The sequence below is a fragment of the Anomaloglossus baeobatrachus genome, chromosome 7 (assembly GCF_048569485.1).
Source record: "Anomaloglossus baeobatrachus isolate aAnoBae1 chromosome 7, aAnoBae1.hap1, whole genome shotgun sequence".
NCBI lineage: Eukaryota > Metazoa > Chordata > Amphibia > Anura > Aromobatidae > Anomaloglossus > Anomaloglossus baeobatrachus.
This window is the reverse complement of record NC_134359.1, coordinates 46,529,037-46,547,196: the sequence shown is the minus strand read 5'-3', so window position 1 is coordinate 46,547,196 and position 18,160 is coordinate 46,529,037. Positions and strand designations below refer to the sequence as shown.

Below are 18,160 nucleotides of genomic sequence, written 5' to 3'. Positions count from 1 at the left end.
TGGGTAAATGGGTATGAGGTTAGAGAGGGTGCGGAAATTAGTGTTAGAGTGTGGATGGCAGTTTGATGTGACAATGGGGGTGTGGTGAGGAGGACCAGGATTTGGAGAGATATCACCAGCAGTGAGGAGAAGCAGAGAGAGTGTTAGTAGGTGGGAGCAGGAGAGGCCGTGAGGTGACCGTGTGTGTCTGGAAAAAGAGTGTGTAAAGTGGAGGAACAGATCTGAGGAGAGGGTGAGATGGGTGGGGAGCATGGAGAGAGAGATGTATAGTTCATTAATGGGCGTAGGAATTAGAGGGGAAATTAGAAAGTGAAGTATTATAGAGGTGAAAGTTAAAACACACACAAACATTGTTTACTGTGACTATATTTTCAGTTACCTTCCGGTCCTTTCCGGGCAAATTCGGGCTAATTTATTTTCTGCACACTTATCGATCCACACTTAAGGATCCACATGCCGACAATGTGAGCCACATATATAGTGTTAGAAGCACTCAGGTGGATCACAGAAGGGAGGGGCTGGTACTAGCCTGATTAGTTAAATCAAAGCTGACCCCAGCTGTATGAGAACACAGGCACAGATAACAGGGAGGTCATAAAAAACGGGAGAATGGGGGGGTTCATGGAGTGGTAATTACACAAATACCAGATGTAGAGAAAACAGGATACATGGAAGGAAAGGCAAACTCATGGGAAAGATGGGTGGCTGTCACACATACCAGATGTAGAGAAAACAGGATACATGGCAGGAAAGGCAAATTCATGGGAAAGATGGGTGGCTGTCACACATACCTGTGAATAGAGCAGACACGATGATTAGATGATGGAGATTAGATGGTGAGTAAATTAGTGCATAATTTGAAATTCGGGCTAATTCATTTTCTGCACACTTATCGATCCACACTTAAGAATCCACATGCCGGTTACCGGATCATAACACTAAGTGCCTTTCAATTCAAGTACAAAACCCTAATCAATATCCACCCATGTACCCCCGAATTTAGTAAACAATCATAATAATGGTACTAACCCGTTAATTCAATCGTGTGAAGCCTCCCAGGTCCCAACGCGCGTTTCACCTATTCATCAGGGGATGTATTTAAACCAATGTAATAACTATACACAGTTAAACCAAATTAGAAAAAAAAAATAATTCTTTAGTTAAAAAGAATACCCAAAATACCCCATATTTTGTGTTTTGTTTGGTTTTTACCTTGTTGTCTTAGTAGGTTTCTTCAGACACAATACAGTTTGTTTCCTATAATTAAGTTTTATTTTCTTAAGCCTTATAGTGGGAAAACACCTTTAAATGTAAACGTACTGTAAAATGTAAAAGTTTAACATACTGTACATCAGCGTAGTTGGTATTTGTGTAATACATAAATACATCTAGAATCACATAAAAATAAAAATTTTATTTATTTAAACACAATTACAAATAACAATATTTTTTTTATACATTTTTGAACTTTTTTTGTAAGTAGCAAACCAAAAAGAATACCTTCAATATACCACCGAAAAAAAGCGCTATTTCTCCTGAAACAAGAAAAAAACAATATTAAATTAATGGTGATACATAAAATTGGTATATAGTTATATAGTTTTTACACAATAACTAAAGACGCCAGTCTGAAACGCGTTTGTTCGTGACCTACCCTCATGTGCATTGGCTTTATATTTTACATGTACTAGGACTTTTTTCATGAATTTTAGTCACACATGCACATTTTTTATGCATTTTTGGTGCAGTTTGTGGCTCAAATCTGCATGCCTATCCTTAAGCCAGCAAAGTCAATGACAATCCTGAAGTTTTGTGCACACGTTGCTTATTTTTTATTTGCAGATTTGGTGCAGAAATTAAACTGCAGCATCTCTATTGTTGGTGCATTTTTTTTGTGTTTTCTGGCCCTTCCACCCATTGACTTTATTAAAAAAAATGCCTGGCAGAAAAACACACCAAAAACGCGTTGGTCGGTTTTTTTGCCACAAAGTGCAGATTTCATGTAGAAAATTTTTTGCACCAAACGTACGCGCACATAGCCTTAAATGGCTTCTAAAATAAAAGTGTTTTCATGATGAAATGGATGTTAGATCCTTTTCCATCACATGGTATTTCGTTATAACCTTTCTGATAAGGACATAGCAAAATTGCTAAATTTGCTTTTGTCTTTAAGACCTGAAATGCATGAACAGGGAAAGGGTTAAATTATTGCAGGAAAAGAAGACTTAGGTTTGTTCAGCTCACCTCATAGGAAATTCCCTCATGGGCTACTGGGTTCACAAGCAAGACAAAGGGACTCTGAGTTGAAATCAGGTGCATATAAAAATAGTTCCATAGAAAAGGAGGGAAGTCCAGCACTGTAACTTCCAAATTACCGTAAAATAACAGTGATATTTTATTAGTTTCATTTAAAAATACACACAGTTGAAAACAAGATTAACTGGCAAAAAAAAATTCTGAAGATAAATAGGGTTAATCAGGGCTGCCAGAGGAAGATCAATAGGGTTAAAGCGTCTGACTTTTATTGTTCCACACGTTTCGGTGTTATTTTAACTCCTTCTTCAGGATGAAATATCAATAATATACCTTTGTTCCTGAAGAAGGAGAGAGAATAACTCCGAAACGCGTAAAACAAGAAAAGTTAGATGTTTCAACACTATTGATCTTCAATGATCCTCCTTCCTCTGGCAGCGCGGATTAACCCTTTTCATCTTAATAATAATATTTATTCATTTATATAGCGATATTAATTTTGTAGCACTTTACATTGGGGCTCATTGGGGCTCACAATCTAAGGTCCACCTAAGGTCCCTATCTGTATGTTTTTGGAGTGTGGAAGGAAACCGGAAAACCCGGAGGAAACCCATGCAAACACAGGGAGAACATACAAACTCCTTGCAGATGGTGTCCTTGGTGGGTTTATCACTGTCTCTTGTGGGTTCTGCAGCAACCAGCATTTCTTACGTGCCTTAGTGGTTATGTCTTAACACAACCATATCAGGTTAGTGCAAATATTTATTCCTTAACTTGTACTGCCAGATAACACACCAGGTAAGACACCATCTGCACCCCTTTTGTCTTTTCAGTTTTATATTATGGCAAAACTACATGTGAACGTCTACACTTTTCGAACCTTCATATGTTAATGGTGCTTATTCATGGCATACATTACAATAAATAAGTGTACGAGAGTTCTATTACAGATAGTTGAAGATGACCTATCAACGGATCAAAAAATAGCCAATAATTTAAGTATTCGTTTGTTTATGTTTTGTTTTGTTTTTTTTTTAATTCTGCCATATGATTCAAAGATAAGGTTTTTTTTTTAATCTTGTGTAAATGTTTATGTTTTTTTCAAAAAGGGGAGTGACTCACAGGATCCTCTGAGGTGTGTCTTTAGACTGCCCTACATAATTACCTTTTGAGCGCCACCGTATTAATAAAGATCATAACAATGTGATGCTTGTATCTCTGGAACCGTATGGCAGATTTAAAAATATAAATAAATAAACGGAATGTTCAGGGGAATTGCGGGAATTCTGATTGGCTGCTCTGTCTTTAATAGTCATTTACTCGGAGACTCTTCTGATACATAGAGTTTCGTCTTCCGCCGTTCCGTGCTTTCTAGATAAATCTGCTTCTTTTTTTTTTTTTTTTTAGCCCGAGAATGTAAACAAACAATAGAAAAGCCATTTAGAAATGCTGACGCCTGCACAAAAGGGAAAATATCATGGCTGTACATTCAGATGAAAAATCCCCTCTCCGCTAAGACAGCTATATAGAACATTATTCATTAGCCTAAAGACGCTATTCTCCGATGGTGAAGGCTCCAGCGTTTATTTAATAAGTCTGAGCAGACCGAGATGACTATCCCGCAACACGGCTATTTATAGTGTTTGTGGAACAATCCGAAATTGCTTATTTTCTGTTTACTAAAGTCATTTTGTTTGTTTCCATGGCAACTGAAGCAAGCGCCATGGTGTAACTGTTTCAGGAGATGGTTTAAAGACACAATGGATAAAACTTGAACAGCGTGATCATAACAAATTGATGAGCCGTACTGAAGGAGGGGAAGTCACGGCCTGCGAAAGGGGGTAGAGACTGTGGAAAGCACAATTTCTTTTTAATATGTTTTACTAAATCTCTTTATAATAATAATACGGAAAGAAAGAATTGGGATGGACCAGTTTGTTCGGTGCGTTCTAGGGTAATAAGGGACTATCGATGGCGAAGTGCCATCCATAGAAGTAGAAGGGAGGGCATCCACATTGTGTACTGGGATTTGCTAACCTGTATATAAGGGCAATGTTCATTTCCTCTTCTTTTATGATCCTAAAGGATTGGTTCTAGCGTTAACCAAAAAGATTTACTTTACCATGATCCAGCGCCAACATATCTAGGAGCTGGAGCAGTGTAAACATTCTCAGTTGCCGCTCACATGCTGACATTGCGGGCGCTCCTTTTGATTACTTGTCCCTCGCAACATGATGACGTTGTCTAAGACCCAGTCGCAAGACCTCATGGCGTATCTTGAAGGGGGAGTCATCAGAGAAAATAACTTTGAAAGAAGTACAGGGATAGTACTTCAGAGGATTGGGGTAAAGGTATTTTCCCTGATGAATCCCCCTCAGATTGTTTGGGACATCTGCAAGAATGATTGTCCTGAGAAAAAAAAGGTGAGCGTGAGTCCTATTTCATGCCAGCAATATATTATTCTAAAGGCCCCGTTACATGCAACAACGTACCTAACGATATATGGCCGGGGTCACGGATTGCGTGACGCACATCCGGCATCGTTAGCGACGTCGTTGCGTGTGACACCAACGAGCGACCATTAACCATGGAAAATATTCACCAAATTGTCCATCGTTGACACGTCGTTCATTTTCAAAAAATCGTTGATTGTTGAGGACGCAGGTTGTTCGTTGTTCCTGTGGCAGCACACATGGCTACGTGTGACACCCCGGGAACAACAAACAACTGCTTACCTGCAGCCGCCGGCAATGAGGAAGGAAGGAGGTGGGTGGGATGTTACGGCCGGTCATCTCCGCCCCTCTGCTTCTATTGGGCGGCCGCTTAGTGACGCCGCTTGACGCCACACGAACCGCCCCCTTAGATAGGAGGCGGTTTGCCGGCCACAGTGACGTCGCTAGGCAGGTAAGTCCGTATGGTGGCTCCAAACGATATTGTGCGCCACGGGCAGCGATTTGCCTGTAACACACAAACAACGGGGGCAGGTACGCTCGCTAGCGATATCGCTGCGTGTGACGGGGCCTTAAGACCATAAATGTGTGGAGGGTTTTCATCTATGGCAGTGTATTACTCACAATTGTGCCTAAAGGGGGCTTTACACGCTACGACATCGCTAATGCGAACTCGTTGGGGTCACGGAATTGGTGACGCACATCCGGCCGCATTAGCGATGCCGTTGCGTGTGACACCTATGAGCAGTTTTGCATCGTTGCAAAAATGTGCAAAACCGCTCATCGGTGACATGGGGGTCCATTCTCAAAAATCGTTACTGCAGCAGTAACGAGGTTGTTTCTCGTTCCTGCGGCAGCACACATCGCTCCGTGTGACACCGCAGGAACAAGGAACCTCTCCTTACCTGCCTCCTGGCCGCTATGCGGAAGGAAGGAGGTGGGCGGGATGTTACGTCCCGCTCATCTCCGCCCCTCCGCTTCTATTGGGCGGCGGTTCAGTGACTCAGCTTTGACGCTGTTGTGACGCTGAACGAACCGCCCCCTTAGAAAGGAGGTGGTTCGCCGGTCACAGCGACGTCGCCGGGCAGGTAAGTAGTGGGACGGGTCTGGGCGATGTTGTGCGGCACGGGCAGCAATTTGCCCGTGTCGCACAACAGATGGGGGCGGGTACCCACACTAGCGATATCGGTACCAATATCGCAGCGTGTAAAGCGGCCTTTAGATCACTGCTATGCATAAAGAATGAGATCTGAACACTTTTCCCAATGCAATGATCCAGGAGAAATTTGGTGAAGAACAATGCTTTTTCGAGCATAATGTAGACCATTTTGCAAGGCAAAAGTGATAACTAAGTGGCTTGGTTAACAAAGCAATAAAATTGTGGGAAACTACCAAAATCTCAGTTCCCTTGAGAATTAGTGGGCAATCCTCAAAAAGCAGGTGTCAAGCCTCAGATTTGATCTCACAACCTCCTGTGGTGTGGTCCGTTTGCCTCTCTACTGTGCCACAGTCTGGTTCAGTCACTTCCCTGGTTCTGAACACTTTGTTTGTGTTTTCATTGCCTTTTTGCCAAGAAGTGTTTCCAATACTGTAATTCAGTCTGCCCTGTCACCCAGCTGGTGTAACTATTTAAAGCTTCCCTGGGCTTCCATTCCCCGCTGGTGATATTTCTGAAGTGCACCCTGCTTAGAACTACAGCCTGTCTGCCTAGTGTTTCTCCTGGGAGATTATTACTTTTGGTTTATTTTATTTTTACTCTGCACCTTCCCCTTGATTTGTAACGCGGTACATGGAACCCTCGAATGTATACTTAGGAATAGAGATGAGCGGATCCGTGAATGTTCGGGTTTGCCGAGTTCTGCCTGTTTTGGGACCCAAACTTCACCTGAACATGTTGCTCAACCCCAAACCTCATATAAGTCAATGGGGATCCAAACTTACGGGCTCAACTAGAGTAACGAGTATAATGCAAGTCACTGATTGAGCAGTTCGGCTCTCTGCCAACATACAGCCAGCCATAAATAGAGCATTTCAGGGGGAAGGAGTTTGTTGTTTTTTTTTTTTAAATACACACAGCATCCGACAATGTTGTTTATACCCCTAGTGAGAGCCATTTAGAGACTGCAAGCGGCTCTTACTAGGCCGAGCACCGACTGTACCCGAACACCCCAATGCTCAATCTTCTGAGTAGCATATGAACAACACCCGAACTCAGGCACAGACTTTACAGGTTGGGTTCGCTCATGTCTACTTCATCTGAGTCATCCAATTAGGGGTGTTTCAGTCTGCGCAGGGATCTTTAGGTGCTGCACAACTGGGACCTCTAGTCTGTACAAGAACTATCAGTCAGGTGTAGTAGTTTTAAGTTACACCTTATTTTACGTTATTTTCCACGTGTGCACGTCTGTGCGCATAACAGCAGGTAGACAAAGAAAAACACAGAAATTGTGGTAAACTCCAAGCATTGATGAAAAAAGAATGAATTGCCATCATTAAGGATTTGACTAGAAGCTGATATCCAGTTGCCCGAATGAATTGCAGAAGTCTTGAAAAATTACGGTCAAAACTGCAACCATTGAGTCTTTAAATAAGTTTTTAAAATTTTATTGACAAATACATCAAGTTTTTGAAATGCTGGTAATTGTACTTCTGTAACCAGAGAAATATCTGGCCAAAAGATCTAAAAACACAGAAGCAGAAGGCAGCAAACTTTGTTACATGTGATGAGCCCACGCGGTGGTGGTAGATCCACTAAGCTCGCTAGTCCAGGTGGACAGGAACCCGAGATGAAGCAGCAGGGAAAAAGACGACTGTGAAGCGGATAGCCCGAGGCCACTGGTAGCAGAGATCCTGGCGGGCGGTGTCAGCATCAGGATGACAGCTGGCAGCTGACAGATAGAAGAAGAGTTATTGACGGACACATGATGGCTGGAGAGCGCTGGCAGACAGGAAAAAGACATAAGACTCGGAAGTTAGACAACCTTGGAACAGAAGGTCCAAGTCCCAGGACTGGTTGCAGGTGGGACTCCAAAATTCACAGAAGCCATGAAGCAGAACAGCAAACAAAATCAAGCTCAGTCCCACAATCAAGATCAGTCTCCTTCAATCATTACCAGGGCCCTTAAATAGGCTCAGGCAGATCATGCAATAGCAGGCCGCCATGGTTGTCTGCAAAGCCTGACGTGGAGCTGACCCAAAACAGTGGCAGGAGCAAAACACTGTGAAAACCAAAATTTGTGTTGGTCTCAAAACTTTCACCTACAACTGTACACTTGGCCTCCATCAATTTTGTGCCATCAATTGTGTTCATTGCAATCTGTAATTGAATGCAACAGTCACGTGATGATGTATACATTGGCGTTTACCTTGAAACGCAATGAATAAATTCCAGAAAGTTGGTGATGGCTCCTATACGGAAAGGAGGAGAGTCTATCTTTCATGCGAAAAGAGGGCGCTTGGAGGCGTGAAAATGTTTACCGGCCATTGGAGCATCAGTCTGAAAGAAGGTATACCTAACAGCTGGGACCCGGCCAAGAGAGTATGCCCTGATGCGCAGACCCGGCCCAGGTGTCATGCTAAAGGAGGGAAAAAGCATAAATTACTTATCCACAGATGACACAGGCAGGAGTTCAGCAAAGCTTCAGCAATACCACAGAGGAGTACAAGCCATCTCCTTGCAACCAGAGCTAGAATGAACTGAATAATATCTTTAGCACCAGTCCAGGGAAGATGGGAGTATTTAAGCACCAAGAGAATACTGATAATCAGCAGCTGGGTGGAAGCTCCTGCTGGATCCTAAAAAGGGAGAGATGAATTCAGCAGGGAAGCTACCTATTACAATGAATATTGACAGCAGTAACAATAGACATGCTGTGACCTTCTATAGCCAGAAACCACATGACTGTCTGTCACCTATGACACAACCGTGACACCAGGATGGCAGGTACGCGCTGCGGGAGGCTAGGTTGAAGTAATTAGCGGACGCATCAGCAGACCAGCCCTGGAAAAGCCTGAGTCGAACAACAGGAAAGCATGTGGTGAGACAGAGATTGGTGCCATTTTCCCTGCAGCATGTGAATTGAAAAGAGCTGAGCGAGAGATTTTGAGTCTTGATGGCACTCAGAGACCCGGAGAGAAGAGTGCAGTCTGAATGGCGAATGGCGAACTGGGAGTGGGAAGCCGAAAACTCCAGGAGGGGACGGTTCCAAGCATATGATCAACTTATAATCAAAGAAACCTTTTTAACAAATAGTGATCATGTGGCGCCTCTGAGGCTTCAGTCACCACAGATGTACTGCACCTCAGCCAGAGGTGTGGTATCCCATCCTGGTAAGGAGGAGGTCAATGCCAGTCCATGCAAAAGCATAGCATACTCGCTTAGCAACAGATCACTAAACATGGTGAGGGCGTGATTATAACCAGACTGGGGTGGATTCAGCTGAACGGGAACAGAGGTGTATTGTGGAGAGAGAAAAAGGAAGGAAATGAGAGGAGTTGGAGAGGAGCAGAAAAGGAGAAAGACCTGCGGTCTGGAGCGGGTACCGCTCGGCTCAGGCATTGAAAGAAGGGTCCCAGAGCCCACGCGAATTCCTACACCACCCCATGGCCTCATTCCACACATAATCTACGAGTGGAGGGACACGGTCGCAATTCAGGGACTGGTCCACAGGCTAGAGGAGACTAAACCTACGGGTGAAACCAGTGGCTGAGGTGTCATACGAATTCACTGGAAAAGTGACCCAACAAGGACCAAGAGGGATAGAGCTTCACGCCACGAAACAGGGTTCACGAGCACCGGAGAGGGTTCGGTGAGCAAGGGCGCAAGACAGGAGGGTGAAGCCAGCACAGAAGTTGACCAGCGAAAGAGTACACTACAGAAGGGTGCACTGGACTCGACCTCCGAACTACCCGTGATCGGCTGGAGCCCATCACGGTGAATCCCGGGCCTCCAAGGGTGGTCCCCGGCAAGCATGTAACTGGCTACAGTGAGTAAACATATACTGACTGCACCCCTGAGTTGCTCCATTATCCGCCTGTGCCCACCATAATAGACTACTACCACCATCATCCGCCCTGGGGCCCAGCTCTACCTGTGGAGAGCTATACCATCCCAGCTGCATCACCATCAGCCCCTGAGGTCCCTATAGGGTGCTTTACACGCTGCGACATCGCTAGTGATAGCACCCACCCCCGTCATTAGTGCAACATGTGGTGATCGCTGCCGTAGCAAACAATATCGCTACGGCAGCGTCACACTCACATACCTGTTCAGCGACGTCGCTATTGCTGCCGAACAATCACTCCTTCAAGGGGGAGGTGCATTCGGCGTCACAGCAACATCACAGCGGCGTCACAAAACGGCCGCCCAATAGAAGAGGAGGGGAGGAGATGAGCGGCCGGAACCTGCCGCCCACCTCCTTCCTTCCTCCTTTCCGATGATCGCAGGTAGGATGATGTTCGTCGTTCCTGTGGTGTCACACACAACGATATGTGGTGCAGCTGGAACGACAAACAACCTGCGGAACGAAACACCAACGACATTTTGATTTGGAGCGACGTGTCAACGATCAACGATCTTTATTTAAACAACACCTCTGGGGTCACAGAACCGGGCCTGGCCACCGCGGCATCCCCGAAGCAGCAGAAGAACCACAGCGGCCCGGTAACGAGTTGCCCCAGGCCCCGGTGGGTGCGTCAATCATCCAAAGTAGTCCAGCATTTTTTTTGGAAACCTTAATTTCATAGACTCTAATTAGATGGTTTTTTATTTCATAAAAGTGTCTTGTCTTACACCTTTTTTTCTTAAGTTTGACAATCCTTTAGATATGCAGGAATTAAGTCCTAGTCAGCAAAAAAAAGTCTCACCCCTCTAAAGAAGTTTTGTAAATTACTACTAAACTAGGACATCTGCGCCGCCTATTAATGCACTCATCAATGTGAGCAGATTAACCGCCACACATTAAAGATAAAGCTAGAAGTAGGAACTGCAGAACTTTTAATTAGGCATTACTGTAATTATATTTTTAACTTTCTATTAAACGACGTATGTAAATTAGGATCTGACTGCTTGTCGCACAGCGGTGGGGAAATTAAATATAGAAATTACTCAGATTTCTTCTGTTCTCGCTTATACTTTCATGGTAATTTTAGATGATCCGTTGATTGATTTTTCTATTTGTGATAATTGTATTATTATTATTAATATGAAGCTCTTGGGCACCAAGGCAAAGTCTGTAACAGGACCTCCACCTAACACTGGCATCTTTATGTTCCCTTAGGCACCTATGTGGGGGTGCGATTGCTACTTTTGTATCTCATCGTTACACCCCTGAAATATACTCAGCTGTTTCTCTATTTTCCGTAGAACCAATCAGTCACAGTTTATCCAATGTTAAAGAAGAAAGAGTCGTCAGAAAATGACCTATTGCTCAAATCTATTTTCTATGTTAAATGTATGGGTTTTTCTGTTTGTTTTTTATACATTTTTGATAATTCCTTTTTCGTTTGTTTTTTCATATTTCACTCTGTATTAAAAACTGAAGAAAAGAAACAGCAATTTACTGTCACAGCCCGTCACGGAGGCGTTATGGCCAGCTGACAATCCAGTGGCAGCAAGTGTTAGAAAATGCCAGAGATTGGCAGTACATGTTATCTGACGGTTACCTGTTTCTGCAGCAGCGGACTCTATGACCCTGGGAAACTGTCAGTTTTTCCTCTCAGTTTCCAGCCTCTGACTTCCTTTATAAACCTCACCCTGGGGTGGTTTGGGTGCGGTTTATAACCTCACCCTGGGGTGGTTTGGGTGTGGTTTATAACCTCACCCTGGGGTGGTTTGGGTACGGTTTATAACCTCACCCTGGGGCGGTTTGGGTGTGGTTTATAACCTCACCCTGGGGTGGTTTGAGTGCGGTTTATAACCTCACCCTGGGGTGGTTTGGGTGCGGTTTATAACCTCATCCTGGGGTGGTTTGGATGCGGTTATAACCTCACCCTGGGGTGGTTTGGGTGCGGTTTATAACCTCACCTTGGGGTGGTTTGGATGGGGTTTATAACCTCACCCTGGGGTGGTTTGGGTGTTGTTTATAACCTCACCCTGGGGTGCATTCTGTGTGGTTTATAACCTCACCCTGGGTTGGTTTGGGTGCGGTTTATAACCTCACCCTGGGTTGGTTTGGGTGCGGTTTATAACCTCACCCTGGGTTGGTTTAGGTGTGGTTTATAACCTCACCCTGGAGCGGTTTGGGTGCAGTTTATAACCTCACCCTGGGGTGGTTTGGGTGCGGTTTATAACCTCACCCTGGGGTGGTTTGGGTGCGGTTTATAACCTCACCCTGGGGTGGTTTGGGTGCGATTTATAACCTCACCCTGGGGTGGTTTGGATGTGGTTTATAACCTCACCCTGGGGTGGTTTGGGTGTGGTTTATAACCTCACCCTGGGGTGCATTCTGTGTGGTTTATAACCTCACCCTGGGTTGGTTTTGGGTAGGGTGTATAGTTGTTCCTGGCTGTGGTCTGCAGCAGTCGTCTCCTTTTGTTGTTCCAGAGACTTTTGTGGTAGCTGCTCCTAAGATAAATGTTTAACTTTTGCTATCTACCTGGGCTCAGGTGGTAGCATTTGTGTTTCCCCTGTATTGTACCCTTCTGTCTTCCTTTAGTGTTCGTGGTGTTGATGAAGAGCTCATACCTTCCATCCTTACTTAGGATCCATTTGCCAGGGTAAGACAGAGCCCCAGCTATTCCAGCTCGGTGATAGGTGCGGAGCCTGTATAGGGTTGGTGAGGGCAGTGAGGGTGAGCTGCAGGTTGTTGGTAGGGGTCACCACTTCCCCCTTTCCGTAGTGATAAGGCATTCTTTTCCCCTTCCCTTTGGTATTGTACTATATGGCTGGTAAAGCTTCTATACACACTGGACACTAGGACTAATATTAGACTTGTCGTGCCTGTCGGGCACAAAGATATTAGCAGTATTTAATGAGCATGCTCTCATCAGGGTAAAAATCATCGTACAGAAGGAGGAGGTGAGCTGTGACATCACCTATTGTGAATGGTGGATCCTGTGTTATTTGCTGCAACATAAAGGTGTTATCAGTCATTGTACAGGAGGAGGTGAGCTGTGACATCACTTATTGTGTATGGTGGATCATGTGTTATCTTCTGTGTATATAGAGGTGTTATCAGTCATTGTAAGGGAGGAGGAGGTGCGCTGTAACATCACTTATTGTGCATGGTGGATCCTGTGTTATCTAGTGTATATATAGGTGTTAACAGTCATTGTACAGGAGAGGAGGTGAGCTGTGACATCATCTATTGGGAATGGTGGATCCTATGTCCTCTACTGAATATAGAGTTGATGTCAATCATTGTATCAGAGCAGGAGGTGAGCTGTGACATCACCTATTGTGAATGGTGGCTACCTTGTTATCTACTGTATGTAAAGTTGTTATTTGGTATTGTAAAAGAGGATGGGGGAAGTGAGCTGTGACATCTCCTCTTGTGAATTGGTGGATCTTGTTATTTACTGAACATATAGGTATAATCTGTCATTGTAACTCTGTCTGTGATAACAATGAAGCTCCTGAAAGTTCTCTGTACAGAACAGGAAGAATGAGTCTAGTATAAGTGGCCATTGGGAATTTGTTACATTTCAGGTTTTTTAAGTATAGATAAATTATATAAACAATTGAAAAATGAAAGTAAACATAAAAACAATAGGTCATTTTCTGAAAGACATTCCCTTTAAAGCACCACTCCAGCATTTTTTCATTGCGCTTCTAGAGTTTTATACTCACTTTCCGGCGGCTTCATCTTGTATGAAGTCTGTCTCCAGTGATCTGTGACCTGCAAACACCTCCATAGGTATCAACTCAATACCAGTCTATGAGGGCCTCTTTGTGGCTCTCATAGACTTGTGTTGAACGCTTGTGACGTCATTTCTGACCAGTCAGAAGTTATAGTAAAAAGATGGCCCTGCAGTCCTGGAGCGACTCCAACAAAGAATGAAGCTGCCAGAGGGAGAGAATAAGAACGGGGGCAGGAGACTTACTTTTAAAGTGCCACTCCAGGGCTGAAAAAAATACAAAAAAACAAAAAGTGATGCTTCAATGACATCTGTTTGCTCTTGGACTGAAAAGTTAATATTATAGTTGATTACTATATTTAATTAACCCAGTTTTTTTCTCTTTTTAGGATCCACGTTCATCTGCAGCACACATGTCATACCGGTGAAGAACCAGGAAGGGGTAGCAATGATGTTCATCATTAATTTTGAGCACGTGACGAAGGCTGAAAGCCCAGGATCCCCTGATAAAATAAGCCAAATCCTTCCAATCAAGCCGGAAAATCGTAAGTTAATGATGAAACATTAGAGATGTTCTATTTGGGTTTTTTTAAGTAACTTTGTAACCTAATTTGTGTATGTAGTTAATTACCAATATGTCCATATACAGCAACTCAAGAGGGTCCTGCATGCTCTGGACCACCCGATGTTGGATATTTTTCACTACTGGATGTTTCTATGGAAGAAAATCTGTCACAGGCTCATGTTTACCAATCTGAGGGCAGCATAAAATTGAGAGAAAGACCATGATCTCTGTGTTAGGCCTCTTTTACATGTCCGTGGAGAACACTCGTTTTTCATGCATGTGTTGTAGGTGCGTATGGCCCCCCATGTGCCATGATTTTGTCACACGTATGTTCTCCATGTGCTATCCGTGAAAGCACACGGAGATCAGGAACTTTTTACTCACCTGGCCCCAGTGCTGCTGTCTCCTGGCGCTGCTGCTTCCAGGTCCGCAGTGCAGTGAATATTCATGAGCATAATGAGCGGGCCTAGAAGCAAGTGACAGCAGGGCTGGAGACAGGTGAGTATAGAACATTATTTTATTTCAAAGACACGTGTTTTCTCCGGTACGTGTCACACGGATTACACCAGTGTGCGGTCCATGTGACAATCAGTACTGCTGGAGAAAACTGGACTTGTCTCCATGCAGAACATACAGACATGCATGTGCTCCATACAATCACACGGTCCGTGAGAAATCACTGATGTGTGTGCAGACCCATTGATTTGTAAGTATGAAAACGGACGTCATACATACCGGAATCACTGATGTGTGAAGGGGGCTTTAGGGGCCAGGGAAGCCAAAGTCCATGAATATGGAAGACCACATAGCAGGAGCTCCTCAATGAGATGACGAGGAGAGCTGAAGCAGAACACCTCAAAGACACCCTCCAAGAATCCTACAAGTTACATATCTTTGGTCAAGATCATTAAAAACTCAATAAATAGGTCCATATTTCTAAAATCAGATGGCGGATTTGAAAAACACAAATACTCATGCGAGCAGCTGGAAAAAAAATGGCCGCTTTTGACCTGATATCAGGTACTATGTAAAAGAGTGGTATCAAGAATATAGGCTATCAAGTATCCAAACCATTGGTGATAATTTGCCGATCATTGGGGTCCACACTTGAGTACCACCACTCCATTCATTAGAGTCTTTGCTTAAGGGCACATACAGATGAGTGACATATGCTGATTTTTGATCATATAGCACAGGCACTGTGCACCCACGTTATCCAATAGGGCTGTTCAGATGACCGATTTTTATCTCAGTCCAACTCTCCGTGAGAAAAAAAAAATTGTGCCTGGGATGAGACCTATTCAAGTCATCGGGTGCGTAAAACAAATCACATCCCATATAAAACACCCATGTGGCATGCGATTTCTATGGATATGACACACCCAGCCCCAGGGCCTTAGGCAATAGTCGGAACCGGGTCGGACTGGTCCGGGAATGTAAGTGGCGGCAGGGCCCAACTCCGTGACCCTGGCGGTGTCTTTCTTAAATAAAGGGGATGATGATGGGAGTTGTATTTATAATGAAATAAAGTTTGTGACGCCGCCTGTGGTTTTGCGGCTATGTGGGCCGCCGCTCCGCTGTGTGTTCCCCGGGGCAGATGGTGATGGCACAGCTGAGGTGTTCTTGCTCCCCATAGGTGGAGCCAGACCCCTGGGCAACCGTTGGAAAGTCTATTTTGGGAATCCGGTGGACTTCAGGGTGCAGGGTTGGGTTACGGATAATAACGGACAAAGACAGCAGTTTCTTTACCTCCTAACTTTTACTCCACAACAATCGGTGATGTGCTGGGAAACCGGTACAAGTGATGGTAGCGATCTGGTTGACCTGGAAGCAGTTGGGGGGGTATCTCCTTAGCCAGGTGAGTATTGAGGCCTTTTCACTACACTCGTCTTCTCTCCTACAGGACCCCGCTACTTTAGTCAAACAGAGGCCCTCTCTGCTGGGACTTGTGGTACTACCCATTACCCGTATGGTAGGCTGCGCGGCCCTTCTCAGGTGCCGCTCTGCTGGATGCGGCTCCGGGTCCCTGATGTGCGGCTGCACCTTTGGGTTGTTGTGGGGCCAGGAGACTTGCAGTCTTCCTGCCCTTCAGATTTGGTTCCCGGTGCTTGAGTACCCTGGCAACTACGGACTCCGATGTCCGGTCTTTAGCGTTTTCTTCTGAGGTGAGCCCGTTCAGCTCCGCTCCCCAGAATCTTCCTCCTGTGCCTCTCTGCAGACTTCGCTTTTCTGGGCTCGGCTATCTTAGCCCCAGATCCCAGCTCGCTTGTCCGCACTACTCCAGTTCCTCACTCTTTAACGGTCAGCTTCCAACAGTCACTTTTCTAACTCCTCCCCCAGGTCAGAGCTTCTGGGAAAGTCCCCAGAACACCAGGTTTAGAGCTCCCTCTGCTGGCCCGGAGTAGGAACTGTGTTGAATGTAGGTACTACTGGCCAAGGGACCCCCCCCCCCCTCTTGCTTCCAGGCTTAGTATTAACCCTTGTGGGGCAACACTACCGTGGCAACCAGACCACTGGGTTGACACAGATAAATTTATATGATAAACCTAAGAATCTGTATTTGATCATGTACGTTTTTTAATGTTGATGTTGGAAAACGGATAGTGTGCGATTGCAAAAAATGGGCACATGGATGTAAGAAACGGACACATGGATGTAAGAAATGGACATACAGATGTAAGAAACGAACACACATATGTGAGAAACAGACATACAGATGTAAGAAACAGAAACATGGGTGGTATATGGATGTAAAAGAGGGACACACAGATGTGATAAACGGACATACAGATGTAAGAAATTAGCACACAGATATAAGAAATGGGCACATGGATGTGAGAAACGGACAGACGGATGTGGGAAACGGACACACGGATGTGGGAAACGGACACACGGATGTGGGAAACGGACACACGGATGTGTGAAACGGACACACTAATGTAAGAAACGGACACACGGATGTGAGAAACGGACACACGAATGTAAGAAACGGACGCACGGATGTGAGAAACGGACACACGGATGTAAGAAACGGACAGACGAATGTAAGAAACGGACACACGAATGTAAGAAACGGACGCACGGATGTGAGAAACTGACACTCGGATATAAGAAATGGACACACGGATGTAAGAAACAGACAGACGGATGTGAGAAACGGACACAGGAATGTAAGAAACGGATGCACGGATGTGAGAAACAGACACACAGATGTGAGAAACGGACACACGGATGTGAGAAACTGACACTCGGATATAAGAAACGGACACACGGATGTGAGAAACGGACACACGGATGTGAGAAACTGACACTCGGATATAAGAAATGGACACACGGATGTGAGAAACGGACACACGGATGTGAGAAGCGGACGCACGGATGTGAGAAACGGACACACTGATGTAAGAAACGGACACACGGATGTGAGAAGCGGACACACGAATGTAAGAAACGGACACACGGATGTAAGAAACTGACACATGGATGTAAGAAACTGACACATGGATGTAAGAAACGGGCACACGGATGTAAGAAACAGACACGCAGATGTAACAAGTGGGCACACGGATGTAAGAAACAGACACGCAGATGTAACAAGTGGGCACACGGATGTAAGAAACGGGCACATGCATGTAAAAAAAACGGGCACACAAATGTGAGAAACTGACACACGGATATAAGAAACGGGCATACGGATGTGAGAAATGGGCACACTGATGTGTAAAACGGACACATGTATGAGAGAAATGGACACATGGATGTAAAAAAAAACCAGTCACACGAGTATAAGAAATGAGCACACAAATGTAAAAAAATACACAGATTTGAGAAATGGACACATGGATGTCACATAGATGTAAGAAATAGACACACGGATGTAAGAAATGGGCACACAGATATGAGAAACGGACACACGGATGTAAGAAACGGACACATGGATGTAAGAAACGGGCACATGGATGTAAGAAACTGACACATGGATGTAAGAAACGGACACATGGATGTAAGAAACGGGCACATGGATGTAAGAAACGGGCACACGGATGTAAGAAACGGACACATGGATGTAAGAAACGGACACATGGATGTAAGAAAC

General features: G+C 44.7%; 1 protein-coding gene across 2 annotated transcripts in view; it reads left to right on the top strand.

Moving 5' to 3' along the window:
- Positions 1–18,160, top strand: part of KCNH7 (potassium voltage-gated channel subfamily H member 7) — a 493,602-nt gene that overhangs the window by 267,504 nt on the left and 207,938 nt on the right. For both annotated transcript variants that reach the window (XM_075317266.1, XM_075317267.1), the window contains exon 3: positions 13,889–14,044. In XM_075317266.1, the coding sequence (XP_075173381.1) occupies positions 13,889–14,044 (156 nt within the window). The remainder of the gene's footprint in view (positions 1–13,888; positions 14,045–18,160) is intronic.